General features: G+C 33.7%; 1 protein-coding gene across 2 annotated transcripts in view; it reads right to left on the bottom strand.

Moving 5' to 3' along the window:
• LOC118201491 (uncharacterized) overlaps positions 1–17,656 on the bottom strand; it is a 219,342-nt gene that overhangs the window by 156,086 nt on the left and 45,600 nt on the right. For both annotated transcript variants that reach the window (XM_085808427.1, XM_085808426.1), the window contains exon 2: positions 6,619–6,720. In XM_085808427.1, coding sequence (XP_085664553.1) covers positions 6,619–6,720 — 102 coding nt within the window. The remainder of the gene's footprint in view (positions 1–6,618; positions 6,721–17,656) is intronic.

Raw genomic sequence — 17,656 nt, 5'->3', positions numbered from 1 at the left:
GTTTACAGTTTTAAGACAAGAACGTTGCAAAAGTCCAAACTTTTGAAGATTCAATTAAATAGCTTTGAAAGTACAAATGATAGTAAAATTAATATAGAAGCATATGGCAATAATTCTCAAACATATGTTTCATAATTTTTCTTTTTTAACCGAAGCAAAATTATGAATAGTGTTTAACAGATTTTTTTATGACGAGCTGAAGATCTTACGTAAATTTTCATTATTTTAAGTTTAGAACTAGCAACAATTACTGGCAACGCTTTAAAACTTCTTAAACGTGTCTTCCAAATTTCAGGTGTTTAACTGAACTTCATTCGGGAATTTTTTTAAAAATTGTATAATTACTTAAGTGCTCAGAATGTAGTTGCGTAGTTTACAGTCCCCAGTTGAATTTGGGTTTCACGAAAAACCTTAATCTAAATCAGAACCTTTTATTTTTTCTTAACGAAAGAAACCCAAAAAGGTTTTTCTCTTTTTCGAAGAATTCTGAAACCAGGAAATAGGATTCAATACATACAATGATTGGATAAAAGTATAGTTAATTAGTATATACACTATAAGACTTTAAGGCAGTGTCTGAAAATGTTTTCATTGGCTGCGGAGAACTATACTACAGGGGAGAAACACCGGCTAAAGCATATTGTCTGACAGAGCTGTGGCTGGACATTTTCACCTGAATCACATAAATATATGCGCTGTCCTACGTATAATGCAAGTTAACTATAGTAGTTGCTCATAATAATCTTTGCTCATTATACTAGTGAATATACCATTACAAAGGCCAGTGCGGAAAATCCTCTACTGATGATGTACATTTAATCCATAATTGCTCTTGGGTGCCGTTTCGAAGAGATCTCTTTAACAACTACTCTAGATGACCAGGAAGAAATGGACATTTTATTGAAATAAATAACAGTACCCAAAGTAAGCAGATACAAATATATTCATGACGAGTCACAAAGGTAAAACATGTTCTCATAATCACGCGAAAAATAGCACAGATTACCAATATCGCTCACGAAATAAACTCTACAGCATTCATTAATCAATGAGCAATAGCTTAATATAATCGCACAATTCTGAAATCCCGATGCAGGTAACTGTAAACTCCCACAGCTTAAACGCAGCAGTTTATATAGAATTGTCTGGTCTTCTGGAAGCTTCGGAAAAAATGACTCTTAGAACTTTGAAAATGGATTTTCCCAAAACTTCCAGGAAGTCGTTAAGTTGGCGATATATTACCATATATCGCTAATGCCCGGTTACGCATTATAACTTTTTTTTTCTTTAGGACGTGAAACATTGTTATAACAAATGTTAATAATATATAGGTAGGCTTTTATATTCATGAAAGGTAAAGTTTTAAGCATAACGACATAAGAGAAATTTTAAAATTCAAAAGGTTTAATTATGTATTATTCTTTCTCTCCATTCTGCTTTATCAGTCAGATAACGGGGCTTCGGTATGTAATATTTGGCAAATCTGATATATTTTTGTGATTATATATCTTCATAAAATACCAAACGCAGCAGTAAAAAAATTAGCCACGCTTAATCTAATTTTGATGGTTTTAATATCAGTTTTGCCTAGATCGATAGCTTTGTCACATTCAATTGTTTCTCTTTCTTCCTATTGCAGTCTCGTTATTCTTAAAATTTCTTTAACAAGAACAGATATTTTAAAATGTATTTTATTTATTTTAAGATCAACGGTATGAAACTTAACTTTTTAAAATAAGTTTCTAATTTTATTGTTTCAAATAAATAACAGAAAATCAGAAAAGCAGAAGTTAGTGTTTAGCTCAATTTTACATTTCTCTTGAAAAAATACGATACTGAAGTTCCGATCCTTCTTCGATAACAAATATGAATTTATCAGTTGTAACCTTAAATGAAACCGGTTGTACAGCTCAAAAATAAATACATAGAGAAAAAACAGACGTTTCGTTCAATGCCAAATTTCATATGAATTGTAGCAAGAAATTGAAAATATGATGCAATTCATTTAGGTCATATTTATTTGATATCCCCATAGATTTTTGTGCATTTAGATCAGCGGAAATAAACTTTAAGCAACCATCGCTCTATCCAAATTTAGATGGCGAAACCCATAGCTTGTTATTGAGGAGATGCATCAGGTTGAGTTTTAAAAGTATTAGAGAATCACTGATGTAAGCAGCATGGTGTTTTCTAGGCAATTTTAATTTATGCAATTTTTATTACCCTAAACGTAAATTAAATTCAAATTCAATAGTTCCAATATTAAATTTTAATGTTAGAACCTATAGATACAGTATTATTAAATACAGAATTCTAAAGAATGAATTAATATTATTAAATTTCCTCTTAATTCAGCTAGACCTTTATAATATTAAATTCTTCTTAACCCCATTCTTGGAATTAATGGAAACCATGCTTTAAAAATATGGCCCGGTGGTGCAATGGCTAGCGCTTCGAGCAGTTGCACCTTAGGTCCGGGGCTCGATCCTCGGGCTGGGCAAGGTGGACTCAGCCCTCAATCCCTTGACAGGGTCGATAAAATGAGTACCAAGTTCACTTGGGTATCAAACACATGGGGTCCTGCAACAAGCTGACCACTTGTACAGGGCATATACTGACACACCCCGGGCCCAAGGTCAAGAAAGCAGATTTCGGGGTACTGCAGACCGTGGCCCAATAGGGCTGTTGCGCCAATGAGTTTTTTTATGCTATAAAAATATGTACTTAAGAAACATAATTCGTGTAAGGTAATAAATTAATTTAATAACTCGTATTTAAATATTTTGCAGCTTGTTACCGTTATTATGTTGCCGCCGTATTTAAATATTTTGCCGCTTGTTACTATTGTGTCAAACACCATCTTACAGACACCATCTTGACGGAGAGGATAGTTGTATAAGACTATTTATGGAAGACACTAAGAATGAAAGTAGTACCAAGACTGGCAGTGCTTTTAAATTCTCGTAAACAGTGTTTACAAAATGTTACTGCTTTAAATAAGAAAAATTAAAACTGTATTTCTTGATGAGTTTCAAAATTGAAAGTTCACATTTCAATTTTAAAATTAATTTCTAGTTTACTTTTCGCCCACCAGCAGCTGAGCGGTAAAGACGTTAAACATTGCTAATTTGACGCCCACCAGAGCCCGAACGGTAAAGTCGCTGAGCAATACCAAGATCTCCAAGGTTCACCTACACTCACCACCTCACACTACTATTCACTTACACTCTACCACACTAAAAGTAAATAAACGCTGCTGTTTCCTATGATGCATAACAATTTCCTTGACTGCAGCAAACACAGCAATACAAAACTGAAATGAGAATGTAATGGCGTTAAAACCTCTATAAGGATGAAGGAACATATTTAAGACACAGGATCATGGCAGAAACTTTATGCATACTCGTGCAAAAATTAATCCGGCATCAAATTCATTTTCTGTTTTAGAACAACATGAGCTAAATAATTTTCCTCAGAAAGATATATGCATCGACATAATCTATTGAACACTGTTAAATCAAACTTGCTGCTTTTAACATCTTACAACAGTATTCTTGTTCTGAAAATAAGTATTGTCAGTAAAATGTTCTAAAGTGATTATGCTATTTCGTTCTTGGTATACTGAAATAAATCTAAACGAAATATTTTTTGCTTTTAGAAAATGTTGACGAAAGTCGAAATTTAAGTTTGACGAAATGGCAAAAGTGTATTTTCTTGCCGGAAGTCTTAAGTTGGAGCTTATAACTTTCTTGGTAAAGCTGTTTAGCAAGTGTTCTATAACGAAAAAGACACGTTTATTTTATTACGGTAAAATACAAAGGGGATCTAACAACCTGGACCAGCAGGTATTCCTTCGTTAGGAACTGACTAAGGGAAACTGCCTCTACTCACTTTGCACGCGAGAAAATCGCAATAATGTACATGTACCGGAGTTGTGTATAGTTGGATCACAATGTAATTGATTAATAATTGAATTACAATGTAACTGGAAATACAAGTAATTCAATTACAATGTAATTGTAATGGCAATTATGTATATTTATAATTACTTAATAATTGTAATTTAAATTGAAATCCTCCAATACAATTTAATTGTAATATAAATCGTACAATTACAATGTAATTGCAATTGCACTTGATTCATTTACACTGCAAATAGCAATTACAATTTGTAGTTACAGTTGATTCAATTACATTGTAACTGAAATTCAATTCATTTGCAGTATAATTGTAATTGCACGATTTGTAGTTGCAATTAGAATAAAATTATAGCCGCAGTTATAATTATGCTATATATATACATATTTTGAATTTCAATGAAATTACAACTAAATTAGTACTCGAATTTATTATACCTTTAGAAAGGCGCATTATTTTTACTTACGATATAAAGTATTGTTCTCGGAAAAACAAAATTTTCTGACACGATTAGGCCTTTGAAATTGTTGGATGAAATGAACGTGTATAATCTGGAAGCAGCTTTCGGGAAGGGCTATTAGTGCACGAAATATAAGGTCTTACTTAAACCTTCATATGCCTTCGCATATAACAGTTTCTCAGAATATTGTCATTCGACAACGTGTAAGATCTTTATAAATTTTCGTTAAAATTTAAGAATTATTGAATGAACAAAGTTGATGATTCATTGTAGTTCCTTTTTAGATTAAACTATAATTAATGCAGCTATAACTGTAGTGAATGCTTTTATAATATTATATAGTGGCAATTAGAATTAAAAAGATTTAAATTTTAGGCTTAGCAGTAACCAAGTAGTTATATTTAAATAGTGGTAGATCTATACTCTTTTATGCTTTGCTGTGCTCTGTTAAACAAACAATAAATTTTATACCTTTGCTTAACAAATGCACACGTATTTATTTTTATCCAAAATATTTCAAGGCCCACCAGCGGCCGAGCGGTAAAGTCGCTGAACACTGGTAGTTCGGTCCGAGGTTCGAATCCCGCGAACGGGCTGGCTGCATGGGCGTTTTCGTGGTTTTCCCCATGTGTAACGTGTATACGAGCCAGTTTCCCTTAGAAAGTCCTCCACGAAAGGCATCCCTCCCCTTAGGCAGATGGCCCTCGTGTGCTTTGCCATAATTAAATACACCTACACACACCTACACACACTAAAATATTTCATGTATAAGCAATGCGCTTGCAGCAATACTTTAATTATCTTTGCAAACATGTTTCAGATTTAATAAAGCTTTAATTCATAGTTAATATCATAGAATAGAAGTTGCAGTTCACATATTAATTAAGCAGGATGGTCTCGGATAGAAAAATAGTACTAGATTATGCTTGTTTATTTCTGTCTGAAGCTATAGAAGCTAATTCTTCCTGTACTGTTAACAGTACGTATTAACGATACGTTAACGTTTTGAGCAACGCCGCCTTGAAACGCGCGTTTCTTCAAAGCATTCTTACCATTTATGAGCTTGAAAAGTTACAGATACAACTTTTATCTGTTATACAGAGTTTCATAACGCTTGTCTTCGGATTAATAGTGATTAGTTATACTTTGTATGAAGCAAAAATGTTTGGCCGTTCATTCTGCTCTATTTCCCATAGATTATATTCTAAAGTGCAAGAAATCATACTAAATACCATTAATCTGCAACTTTTCTTATCCAAAGACTGTTTCTAAACGGGTCATATATCAGCTTTTTAGGGTCGCTGTAGTCTCGCTTGCCTTCAGGTACACGAGTTTAGAATCAAAACGAAAATTTAGATTTTATATCCTAAAACAGTATAAAAATTATTTTATATTAAAATGTCTACTAATCTACGTTAAATTTCTGTTCTCTTATTTCTAAAACATACGAGTATTCCTTTCGTAGAGATAAAATTTAGCTTTATTAAAATGTAAAATATTGAAGCAGTAAGTTACAAGCTTTCGTTTCATTTACGTGTAATGTGAAATAAATAATTGTCTTTTGATAAATTCCATTTTAATTGTAAGCAAACATTTATCATATTGGCGTTCTTCAGTTTTTGCTGCCTGATGTCTAAAATTCTTTTTTCATTGAATGTAGCCTGTATTCTTTCCCTATAGCAGCATAATTTCGTAAACATACTTTAGGAAAGTGACAATGCATAAGTCAGGAAATTAATAACGAAAATGGCATAGAGTCAACAATAATATTTTATTTTTACCTAATGTATTTAATTATGCAGTTAAATAGTATTCTGAACAAGAAGTCTTCTTTAGATTTCTTATAAAATACGGGAAGTCTGCTAATGTTTTCTCTCCGCAGTGCTTAGTAATCTGTACTGCCTAATACATTTCTAATTTTCCAACAGCACTAGTATATATATATATATACATATATATATATATGTACTTGTATAAAAGTCAGATTGGAGATATATCAGTTACTATCAAAGTTACATATTTATGAATGAATAATTATTTACTTATGTACCTGCTCCTCAACTGATACGTTAAGTACAATATTCTTCGGAAAAAATTCACTTATTTTACCATTACAATTTATAATTTCTTTCTGCTTTTGATTTAATGCTAAAATATACTTAAACTATACATTTTTTGTCATCATAGAAAGGTAATGTATTATTATTATAGTAATGAGTAAAAGATTTCAAAGGACATACCTTGGCAATCGCATTAACGTTAATACCCATATCAAGAAATCTGTCTGCCATAAAAATCTTGCTATCTTTTATTGCATACATAAGTGGCGTGTATCCATTTTCCTGTAAGACAAATTGAAATACATAAGCATTTTTAGAAATGCTACTAAAGTCTATTGTAGCTAATCAAAATTAAAAAGAAATTAACTTAAAACGTTCTAAAAAAGAGAAGATATAATAAATAAATTAATAAATAATAATACACAAATGTAAACAGATAAAAAATAAATGAAAATAAATTTTCAGGACATAAGATTCCTTTCAGTACTGCATTTCCACATTTTAGTTACTCGTTTGCCTTAAATCTAATGATAACATACTAAAAAAATATACAGCTGATACATGCAATGTATCTGAGATGAAAATAAGACAAATTCGTCTTTCTAACTGTATGGCTGCACAATACAGACATATTAATGTTTCGAAGTTTTTATGTGTATCTTATATATTTTAATGTCTGCAGAAACAATCGAAAGTTGTACTATGAAGCCCAAGATACTCTCTAAATTAGCAAAGGTGCAAATTAAATTCATGCAAACATAGCATGAACTGAAAACAAATACGAAACGCTGCAGCTGCTTCACTCTACTGAACGTCGAAAATATAATATAAACAGTTAGTACAGAAAACCTCCAGAAAAAGTAAACTGTATTCTAAGCAACTAAAGTATAAAGCATTGTAGAAAAGTTTGGCATAACTTAAAACTAATGAGCGATATAAACTGTACTCATTCTATGGTTTTAAAAGTCACGGTTCATTTTATTTGAATTATGACAAGGGTTGTGTATCTAAGAGTTTATGAAGACTGTCTTCCTAAGAGTCGATGATGCTTTGTGGGTTATTCTGGTTTTTAGCGGAAAAACAAAACCGCTGTTACCAGATCCTGCAAACGTCCCACCTAGGTCCTGACTTTTGAAAAATCCTTAGTTGGGGTTCACGTGGGGGGAACTGATGACGGATAAATATCTTGGGCGCTTTTGCATCTGAGAGCAAACTCTGGGCAGTGAGATTAATCCCTTAACACTTGGGGAACATCACGAAAACGCATATGTAGCCAACACGTTCATCACGATTTGAGCCTGGGTTGAGCTGCCAGTACTAAATACCCTTTCCGCTCATCCACTGGTGGGCCTGATATGTCGTGAAAGGCGAATACTATTAAACATGAGTACCGTTGTCTACGTCAAAATAGGGTAAAATGAAAGTTACATTAATATACACGAGATTAAAAGTGAATGAAACTATATATTACGTTCCTTCGATGCTTTGTCATTACGTAAACCCCAGGAGGTAAGTATACAGAAACGGATTAAGTTGCTTATATGGGCCCAGTGGGGGGGCCTTATTATGGTAGCTAAGAAAATTAAGCCTCTGAGAGCACATGACTTTAACGAGCTAGCAGATGAAATTCCTATAATGGTCAAGAAAGTAAGATAAAAATGGAAAGATCATTGTTTTTTTTCCTGCACAGCATGTGTACCAAGAACCTGGAAACTAACTCACGACGCGTAAGAAAACAAGTAAATGTCAGCAGTTCAAGCTAGGTTACGAAGTTGTAGTCTTTAATCATCTGAGTAGCAAATGGTCCGATCAAATTGTCTTCTGGAATGATTTGTAACTAAGAACTTCTGAAACATTTGTAGCATCGCAGCTCAGTTCAGTTTTGAAGAAACGCTTATAAAATTTAGTAAGGTGATCCATTATATTACCGATTTTCAGGTCATCGTGAATCAGTTTGTTTCTAATCAAGTAATGAGCATTTGCAGTTCTCAGAATCTTGTTCTCTACTACCTAAAGTTTGCGGAAATCTGCGAGGCTGACTCTAAGACTGGAGATGTGTAGCACAGAATTGGCCTTACAATGCACAGATGTTAAATCCTTCTCTTATGGTTGTGAACTCAGAGGAGAAAGTTGGAATATCTGTTTTATATGAGTATATTCCTGCTGAAATGCTTTTGAATATACTGGGTTCAAATTACCTATCTTTGGCAATAAATTGAGATCTTGAGTGCACTAAAATTATTTTGCTCATTAATGTGATAAGTAGAAATATCTTTAAACTATTGACATTGAAGGGCCCGGTTGGGCAGTGGCTAGCGCATCGCGCAGCAGCTCCACAGGTCCGGGATCGGATCCCCGGACTGGAAAGGTCGACTCAGCCTTCCATGCCTTGTGTCGATAAAATGAGTACCAAGTTCGCTTGGGGACAAAACACCGGGGGTACTGCGACAAGTTGACCACTTGTTCAGGACATATGCTCAGAACTCCTGGGCCCACGGTCAAGAAAGCAGATTTCGGGGCACTGCAAGTCTTGGCCGACTAGGGCTGTTGCGCCACTGAGTTTAGTTTTATTGACAATGAAACTTTAATTTTTCAAATCTCTAAATATTTTTTAAACGGCTAACAATGGTTCATGTTTCGAATAGTTTGCTACTTATTGTCTGGAAAAGAAGAATGCAATAACTGGAATCATAACAAAATCATCCAGTCTGAGTTCTAAAGACTAAAATATATTAATTGATTTCTATCATTGATTCTAAAGTTTTCTAAAGGACCGTCAAATATGCCTTTTACAACCAATGAGCAAGTAAAATGTAAATTAAAATGATTTACAAAAACAATTTTGATACATGGAATATGTCTGAAATAACATAAATCGGCATACCACTGCTAAATGTTAATCTTCTTATAACTAATGTCGTTTTTCATTATTGATTTCACTTTAGCTTTCTTTGAATTATTTCGTTGTACGTATTTCATTATTGTCATTATTTTGTAGAATTGAGTTTGCATACATTAATTTTCCGGAACTGCAGTCCCCTTCTCTTGTGTTACATACAAAGTTTAAGAATAAGCATCATTATACAAAATGATCCCAACAGAATACCGATTTGTCTGATTAAAATATGCATAGCAGAAAAATGAATATTAAAACTTCTGACTCTTCCTTTTACTTCAGTACTCGAAAGTAGGTCAAAAAGAAAATTATCACTGTTACAAAAATCTACAAATGTGAAATTTTTGTTGTTTCTCAAAGACACTATTTCGATACTTTTACATGCGGAAGGATTATCGAAAATTTGGAAGGAAGCGTCACAGTCATCAAAGTTACAATGAAAATGAGGAAAACGTTGTTTCCAAATTTCAGACAGTGTTTCATACGATTGGAGTGTGTTCCAAACGCACTGCAGGATGTTGAAATTTCTCGACATCTGTACAAGAAGATCGACATTTAGCAGTAACTGCTGAATGCATTTAATCTCAAATGCCAGAGAAACTGGAACTCGTCTTTATTGCAGCATACTAACGAGATTATTCCTCCAAACAATGGCTCGATGTTGGCATTATCTGAGGCTATATGCTCTGTGTGGCACAATTCAGAGAGAAATATGAAAAATATTTGAAATGGTGTCAGATCCATCGAAACTGAACGATGTAACGATGGGCCAATGTTTTAGTCTCCGATTAGAGGCGATTGAGTCTGCATTCAAATTACAGGTGTAAACTCATCTGACGTAAGAAAACTAAGGTGTTTCTGCTAATGCATTTGAAAGCAATCCTTATAGTGTCATAGACTCATGACAATACTGGGCTAGACATGCTGGGAAATGGCACGATCACGGGCGGCTTCTATTATAAAAAGCCATGTTCTTTTGCTTCGTGAGGCCATTAGCTAAACATTTTTTAGATCTTAATACCACTTACCATCGAACCAGATCAATGAGAAAGGAAGATATCAAAGATATCATTCATGGAAAATGAGCCTATCATTTGAATGGAATGACTTGCATAGTTTCTAGACCCATTTAGATGGCCCCATTTATAAAGTATGGAATGTTAAGCAAAGACGAGTTAAAAGTCGTAGTCATTTGCCAGACAACAAGCAGGGCCTAATAGTCTAAAGGAGGACTGAAAACTCTACTTCATTAACTCCTATAACACTTGATATTGAACATACAACGATATTGTGAATGCCGCATCGAAGCTGGCGGTGGACATATTCCTTCAAAAGAAGTCAAACTATCTTCGAGCACTGGTAAATACTTTTCATCAATCTTTCCCTTTTGCCCAATTTTTGTATCAATCTACATCACTTTCTATGCCATCTCTTTTGCAAAAAACTTATTGTCAGTGCTGTGGTTTATTTCAAACAGGTTGTTGCTTATTATTTTGCGTTAGGTCTCCTGGCTATGCCATATTTCACTCCATTCATATAAACTTTTCTCCAGAAAAGCAAAATTGCTGCTCATTCTGAAGGTTGGACATGTCTCTATATTTGATATTTCATTAAAATCTTCTGTCAGTGTCACAGAATTAGTGGTGTGATTTGCCAAGTTAAATTCTGTACTTCAGTATAATTGTATATCTGTATTGTATGTAATGCATGGATGTCACTGAAGAGAGAATCCAAAATTTCTACATTTTATTGACAGAAACTTTAGATTATGCAATTAGGTTGGTTTTATTTGGCTTATTTTACTATATTTAGCAAAGCACACTAAGAGCTATCTGCTTAAGGATAAGATGCCTTCGTGTAGGACTTTCGAAGGGAAACTGGTTCTTTGGGGAAGGCTACGAAAATCCAACGCAGCCAGTTCGTTCGCCTAGAATGAAACCCAGGTCGAACTACCAGAGTTCAGCGGCTTTACCTCTAGGCTACTGGTGGACCAGCAGTCCATCAGGACTCACCATTTGAATGAATACTGTAAAACAGTGTTAAATTTACTTATGTTTACTTATCTCTTTCAAGAGGGTAGTACGATCATATCTGACGGTACTATTTTTTTTTTTTTGCTAGATATTCATTACCTTTTGAAGCTGCTTTAAGAATAGATATTGAGCTTTTATGAAATTCATATAGCCCCATCAATGTCGAGTAGTTAAAGCTGTTGAATACTGGAAGTTCGATATCAAGCAATCGGTTGGTGTGTGGTTGTTTTTAATGGCTTTCTTGGTGTGTATCTTGAATACAAACAAATCTTCTTTAGAAAGTCATCCACGAAGGCATTCTACGCTTAGGAAAATAGCTCTCATGTGTTTTTCCATTTTCAAATAACTTCATTTGGTTCGTTTGATTGCGCTTAACAAAAATCATTCAGTACGGAAATCACAGGCTTATGCGAAAGCAGTATAATGAATGAAGTTCAGATATTGACCATTCTGTTTGTTTGTGGGGAATTGCTGATTTGCAAAGTTATAACTAGTATATAGTCATAACACCTATATTTTTTACCAATACCAGCCATTATACTAATTTAATTTTCCTTATAGTACTCTATAGACATACGCAAGTAGATTATTTAAAATACTTGTGATATTCAACTAGGTAATAGTCATTGGGGGGAGGAAGAGATTAAGAATAAGAAACGGTCAGAGCAAAAACCAAGTTGTAAAGTAATAAATTGCCAATTCCGATTTGCCGATATAAAAATTTAATGACAGTTTTCATTGATCCTGGCCGACATGCACAAAAACCACTGAAACATTCCCTATATTAAAGTTTTTAGCTATTTTGCGACAGCAGAACTAGCCATCAGTACACCATTACAGAATTTAATGAATTCGTATTTTATTCATTAGAATTAGCAATATCTTCACTTTATCACATGTACATTTAATCACTTTCTTCTTCGATATGCTTTGTTTATATATGATTGGTTTTGATTACATTTTTAGGTATCAGTCTCTTTCACCAACTGCTGATTTTTCAGAATTGTTGGAAGCCGGAAGAGATAGAGTACATCTAGATGATGGGAAATCACATAACAATGTATAGGTCGGAAACGCTTTCCTGGCACGGGTAGTGACGATTCAAAACGCAAAAAAGGAAGGGCACAAATAGTGAGGAAAGACATGTTTTATCATGTTTAGTATAGTAGAAACCTCCACAAAGAACAAAAACAAAAAACGATTGTCATTAAAGGTGTTCGAAATTACGACCCCGGACCGTGATGCAGGCTTCACTTCTCTGACGCATGGAAGATGCATGACGCACGGTTCCTGCGTTACGGTCCGAGTCTTAATTTCAAACACCTTTTTTGATAACGATCATTGTTTCTTTATGTTGTTTTTTCTTCGTTTTTGTTGTACTCCGAATAATAAACATGTTACCTCCCCCCGTTCGTGTCATTTCTTCCTTGACTTTTGTGTTGCCACTACCGCGTCAGGAAAGCGTTTCCGACCATGCATTCCTGTGTGATTTCCTTTCATCTAGGTGTACTCTATCGCTCCTGAAGGTTTGTCAACGCTGCACTGATACACCCGTGAAAAGTATCACTGGAAAGCTGAGATCAACAAGAAATAGCTTCGCAACAGACTTATGGAGCTGCTGCTCAAGTTAGTTAAGAATATGAGACAATGGGAAGATAGGAAAATTCGTAAAAAAGTTTGAAATAATACTAACAAATAATACTTTAGGGAGTGCTGTTTTTTTCTTATATGCTTCTTCTTTCTTCTTTGTTATAAATGCTTTAAAATTAGAAGCAATAATTAAGAAAACGTGACGTTATAAAATAATTTTTTATTTGCAAGCAATATATTTTAGGATTTTTCTTTTACTTATTGCTGTTGCAACAGTGCGGCCCTTTAATAATACTGTTTTTTTATTAAAAACTGTTTGAAACTAATTGATTAATTTAGATATATTCTCTTACGGCACATTTTTAGCTGCAAGGTACATTATTTCGTTCAGATGTTGACAAACTTATCTGATACTTTATATTACCCGCGGTGTCCGCCGATAACATCGCCGCAGAAACATCGCGGACGAAAACGTCGCGGAGAAAACAACGCAAGGCAAAAACGTCGCGCTACAAAACGTCGCGGGAGAAAACATCGCAAAGAGAAAACATCGCAGTTCTAAAACTTCGTGATAGAAAACATCGTCGTCGAAAATAAAGCGATTCAAAAACTTCGCAGTTTAAAAACATCGTCGTCGAAAATATACTGATAAAAAATAAAGTATCTACAAATCATCGCATGACGATAACATCGCAGACATGCTTTTTTCAGGTTTTAATAATTGTAAATGGATATTTCCATAATGATTTGTGAGCGCAAGATGTGAAGAAGGATAATTTTTACTTTCGAATTTTTTTATTAACTAATCAATTTTTTGCAGAAAAAATAAGAAGTAAACTTAAGCATAAAAAATTAAATGCAACTTATAGATTATACTTTTCATGAAAAATTACCAGTAAAAACTTTATGAAAAATGATTTATTAATGGGCTTTGTTAGTTAACTATGTTGGTTTAAAATTCTATTAAGTGCTATAAAGTTGCATTAATTTTCTATGTTTAAGTTTCTTTCTTATTTTCTCAGCAAAAATTTATTAGTTAATAAAAAATATGAAAGTAAAAATTATCCTTCTTTCCAATTTGCGCTTACAAATCATCATGGGAATATCCATTTACAGTTATTAAAGGCCTGAGAAAAGCATGTCTGCGATGTTATCGTTATGCGATGATTTGTAGATACTTTATTTTTTATCACGATATTTTCGACGAGGATGTTTTTAAACTGCGAACGCTTTATTTTCGATGACGATGTTTTCTACCATGATGTTTTAGAACTGTGATGTTTTCTCTTTGCAATGCGTTCTCCCACGATGTTTCGTAGCACGACGTTTTCGCATTGCGTTGTTTTCTCCGCCACGTTTTCGTCCGCGATGTTTTCTGCTGTAACCATTACCCGCATAAGTGTTCTGATCTCGGAAAAGACAGCAGAACTGAATAGTATGCAGTTACTGAGTTAACATATGTCTAAGCAAGGTTAAGTGAACCTTCATAAACCTGACGTATCATGAATTCAGTTGAATCAATAAAAACATCAAATATTAATACGCACCCTGACGTTGTAGACAGATATGTAATTTAAACATCGGAGAAATCAGAATAAAATCTATTCTTATATTCGAATCTTTCAGTTCATAAGAATGAGCTTAAATTTTCAGTACGCAGTTGAAAAAACAGCTGAGACACATTACCACATTTTTACCAAAAAACATAATTAAAAAACGAATAGAAAGCCTATGTTTCAAAGTTCAATGACTGTAATTTTAAATCTCTAATTTATCTTTAAAAATAATGACATTTTTAAGGATAAAGATGAAATTTAAAACTTATGTTTGTTGTTAGGCATGAAATAATGTGCCTCTGAAGAAAATGTCACTAAAATCAAGAAGAATATTTAAATGAAAAAAGTGACATGTTTTGTTCATTTTAAGAGCTCCCTATCACCTTTAGCTGCATTTTCGTTTCCTTTTTTTCATTGAAAGAATGCGAAATCAAACCTTTCTTTCAATCAATAATAGTGAAGCTAGGTGGCTCACGAGCGACCAAGTGGTTAAAGCCACTAAATGATGGTAATTCGACCTAGATTCAGTTCCAGGCGAACCGGCTGGCTGCATAAGCGCCTAATAGTTTTCTCGGTGTGAAACATAGTAGATACAAGCCAGCTTCCTTGAGAAACTCTTTCATGAAGACATCATTTCTTTTAAGCAGATAGCCCTCATATGCTTTGCCTTATTCACCTAACCAGATCAAATAGGCAAAGATCTAAGACTATCAACCTAAAGGTTGGAATAGTTTTGTGTGAATGGTTTCATTAAAAAGCCATGGCCTAGTGAAACTTGGCTGGTATTCATGTTGCATATAGAGAAAACAAGATAATGCCCATATAGCAAGCCCACCAAGTGGGACATGAGGCTCAGGTTGAATTACCAAAATTGAGCTGTAGTATGGATTCAGCCAAAGGTGGACACCAATCTCATCAGAAAATATTTGCTCTGCGTTAAAAAATAATTCTTCAGACGCTGATACTTAACAATAGATTTTCTGTTTATGGTAAGTATAAAATGCGCTAGAATTGTTTTCATGTGAACTAAAATGATAAAATCTTTCCTTATAGAAAAGTATCAGAGGCACTTTTGCGCATGCTGAATATTTCTTGATATCTCTAATTTTATACGGAATGGTTGTTGAATATGTTATCAAGAATCGAGAAAAATAAAACAATTTTTTTCTTCATTTTTCTTTATAGGATAACACGCTTCACACAGTTTTCTCTAGAAAGGTATATGCGCCAGTTTGATATATTCAGCAAGAACGTATACTTTCGTCACCAGTTCATTTCGATTATAATCAAAATTTCTAATTCTATAACTGTTAACCTCTTGAATTAGTTACTTTAATAAACAAAAATTAAATGAACTACTATAAAACAATTTACTGACAATATTTACTTTAAAATCAAGATCACCATTACAGCAGAAAAGGTTAGGTTAGGTTATTTAATTACGGCGAAGCCTCGAGGGCTATCTGCCTAAGGGGAGGGATGCCTTTCGTGGAGGACTTTCTAAGGGAAACTGGCTCGTATACACGTACAGCAAAAAAGAAAAGTGTATTTAATTTTACGTTGGCCATTTGGAAACACTGGCGCATATCATATTTCCTCAGGTATTTTTCTCCTAACTTCTTAGTGCTAGATTTTGAAAATTTCAAAAGCATTCGCATAACTTTCCTCTTTCTCAATGCGTTCAGAGAACTTGAACCCCCTTAAATTTTCAATGAATTAGTCGACGTATTGATTGTTTTTGTCTTAACAAAGATAAACCCTCGCAAACTACCTTCGAAATTCAAACCAGATCTTTCCCTTGTAACTGTTGAATTTTATGCCAGCCTAATACGAGAACCAACTAATCACAGCGAAGCAAACACGAACTAACATTCAGTCTACGATCTCGCTGACTCAACTGCCCGTGCACCTTATTGTTTATGTATAATTGTTTATGTATAATAAATCGTTATATAATAATTTTTTATGTATAATTGTTTATGTATAATTAATTAGTATAATTTGAATAATAGCAGAGACAGCAATAAGTACAAACGAGATTAAAGTTACAGGGAAGTAGAAAAAATATCTAATTAGATATTGTAATGCTAATATTACTATGTATTTTTATTGTTAATGTAGGTTCCTTTCAAAAAATAATATTCTTATGGTTATCTGCACAGTTCCTCTATAACTAGTTTTCATTTGTTATGTTCTTACTGAAACCGTGACTTTCGGAAATTAAATTATTCGCATAATTTTGCCCACTCGATTTTTGAACTATAAAGTTAGTAAATAAAAGGGGGGAATGCTCGAGGAAATACGATTTATCTTTTGGTAGGAAATTGTTCGGTGCATGTTACCTTATGATAGAAAAGACCTGATGAATTTATTAACTCCTACTAAGACAGTTTGCTTCAACGAAATGGTATCGATTTATTTTTTATGTAGTCCTATTGCCCGACAATGCCTATTCCTGAACTCTTTCCAGCACTTACAAAGATCCCGCGTCATACATTTATAGTGTTTTTTTCATAACAGTATACCGAGGAACGTCGTTTGAAAGTCTTGTGTTAAAGGTTCATTTATTTAACCTGCTTATTTAATTATGCTTTGAGTTTAGATTTAAAAAAATTATAGATACATATGCACTTTAGGACATAATAAAAGTATAATTTGTAAAATCATGATGTCAATCATTCGAAGCATGATTTAAAATATTTTCTCAGAAAGCGCTACTGAAAACGCTTGTGACCATGGGTTATGAACCCTAGTTTAACTACAAAACAGTAGCTTAAAGAGAGAAAAAAATTAATAAAATACGAGCCCCTGTATAATTATCAAATTCCTAACCATACTCTGAGAGCCTGAAAAACCATTATCTCTCTGATAAGCTAATGAACATAGTGCGCGTTTTGAAAACGAAGTGCCCTCCCTAATGAAATATGAGATTTCCTTCCCGTCGCTTTTAATATATTTAAGCTAAAGTTTATGAGCCTTCTAATGGCACACTTTCTTCGCCATCAATCCTAACATTCTTTAAGAGGAAATTTGTCCCCATTTATTAGAATTCCAGCGTTCTTCATAGCATCATGTTCCACCCTATATTGATTTTTTGGATCAATTCCTGTCATCAAGATAATGCTTGTTAAATATCAGACGCA

The sequence above is a fragment of the Stegodyphus dumicola genome, chromosome X1, assembly GCF_044657685.1.
Source record: "Stegodyphus dumicola isolate Sdum_Otavi_A_Nest chromosome X1, ASM4465768v1".
Taxonomy (NCBI): Eukaryota; Metazoa; Arthropoda; class Arachnida; order Araneae; family Eresidae; genus Stegodyphus; species Stegodyphus dumicola.
The sequence above is the reverse complement of the archived record's forward strand: the minus strand, read 5'-3'. Positions and strand labels throughout refer to the sequence as shown.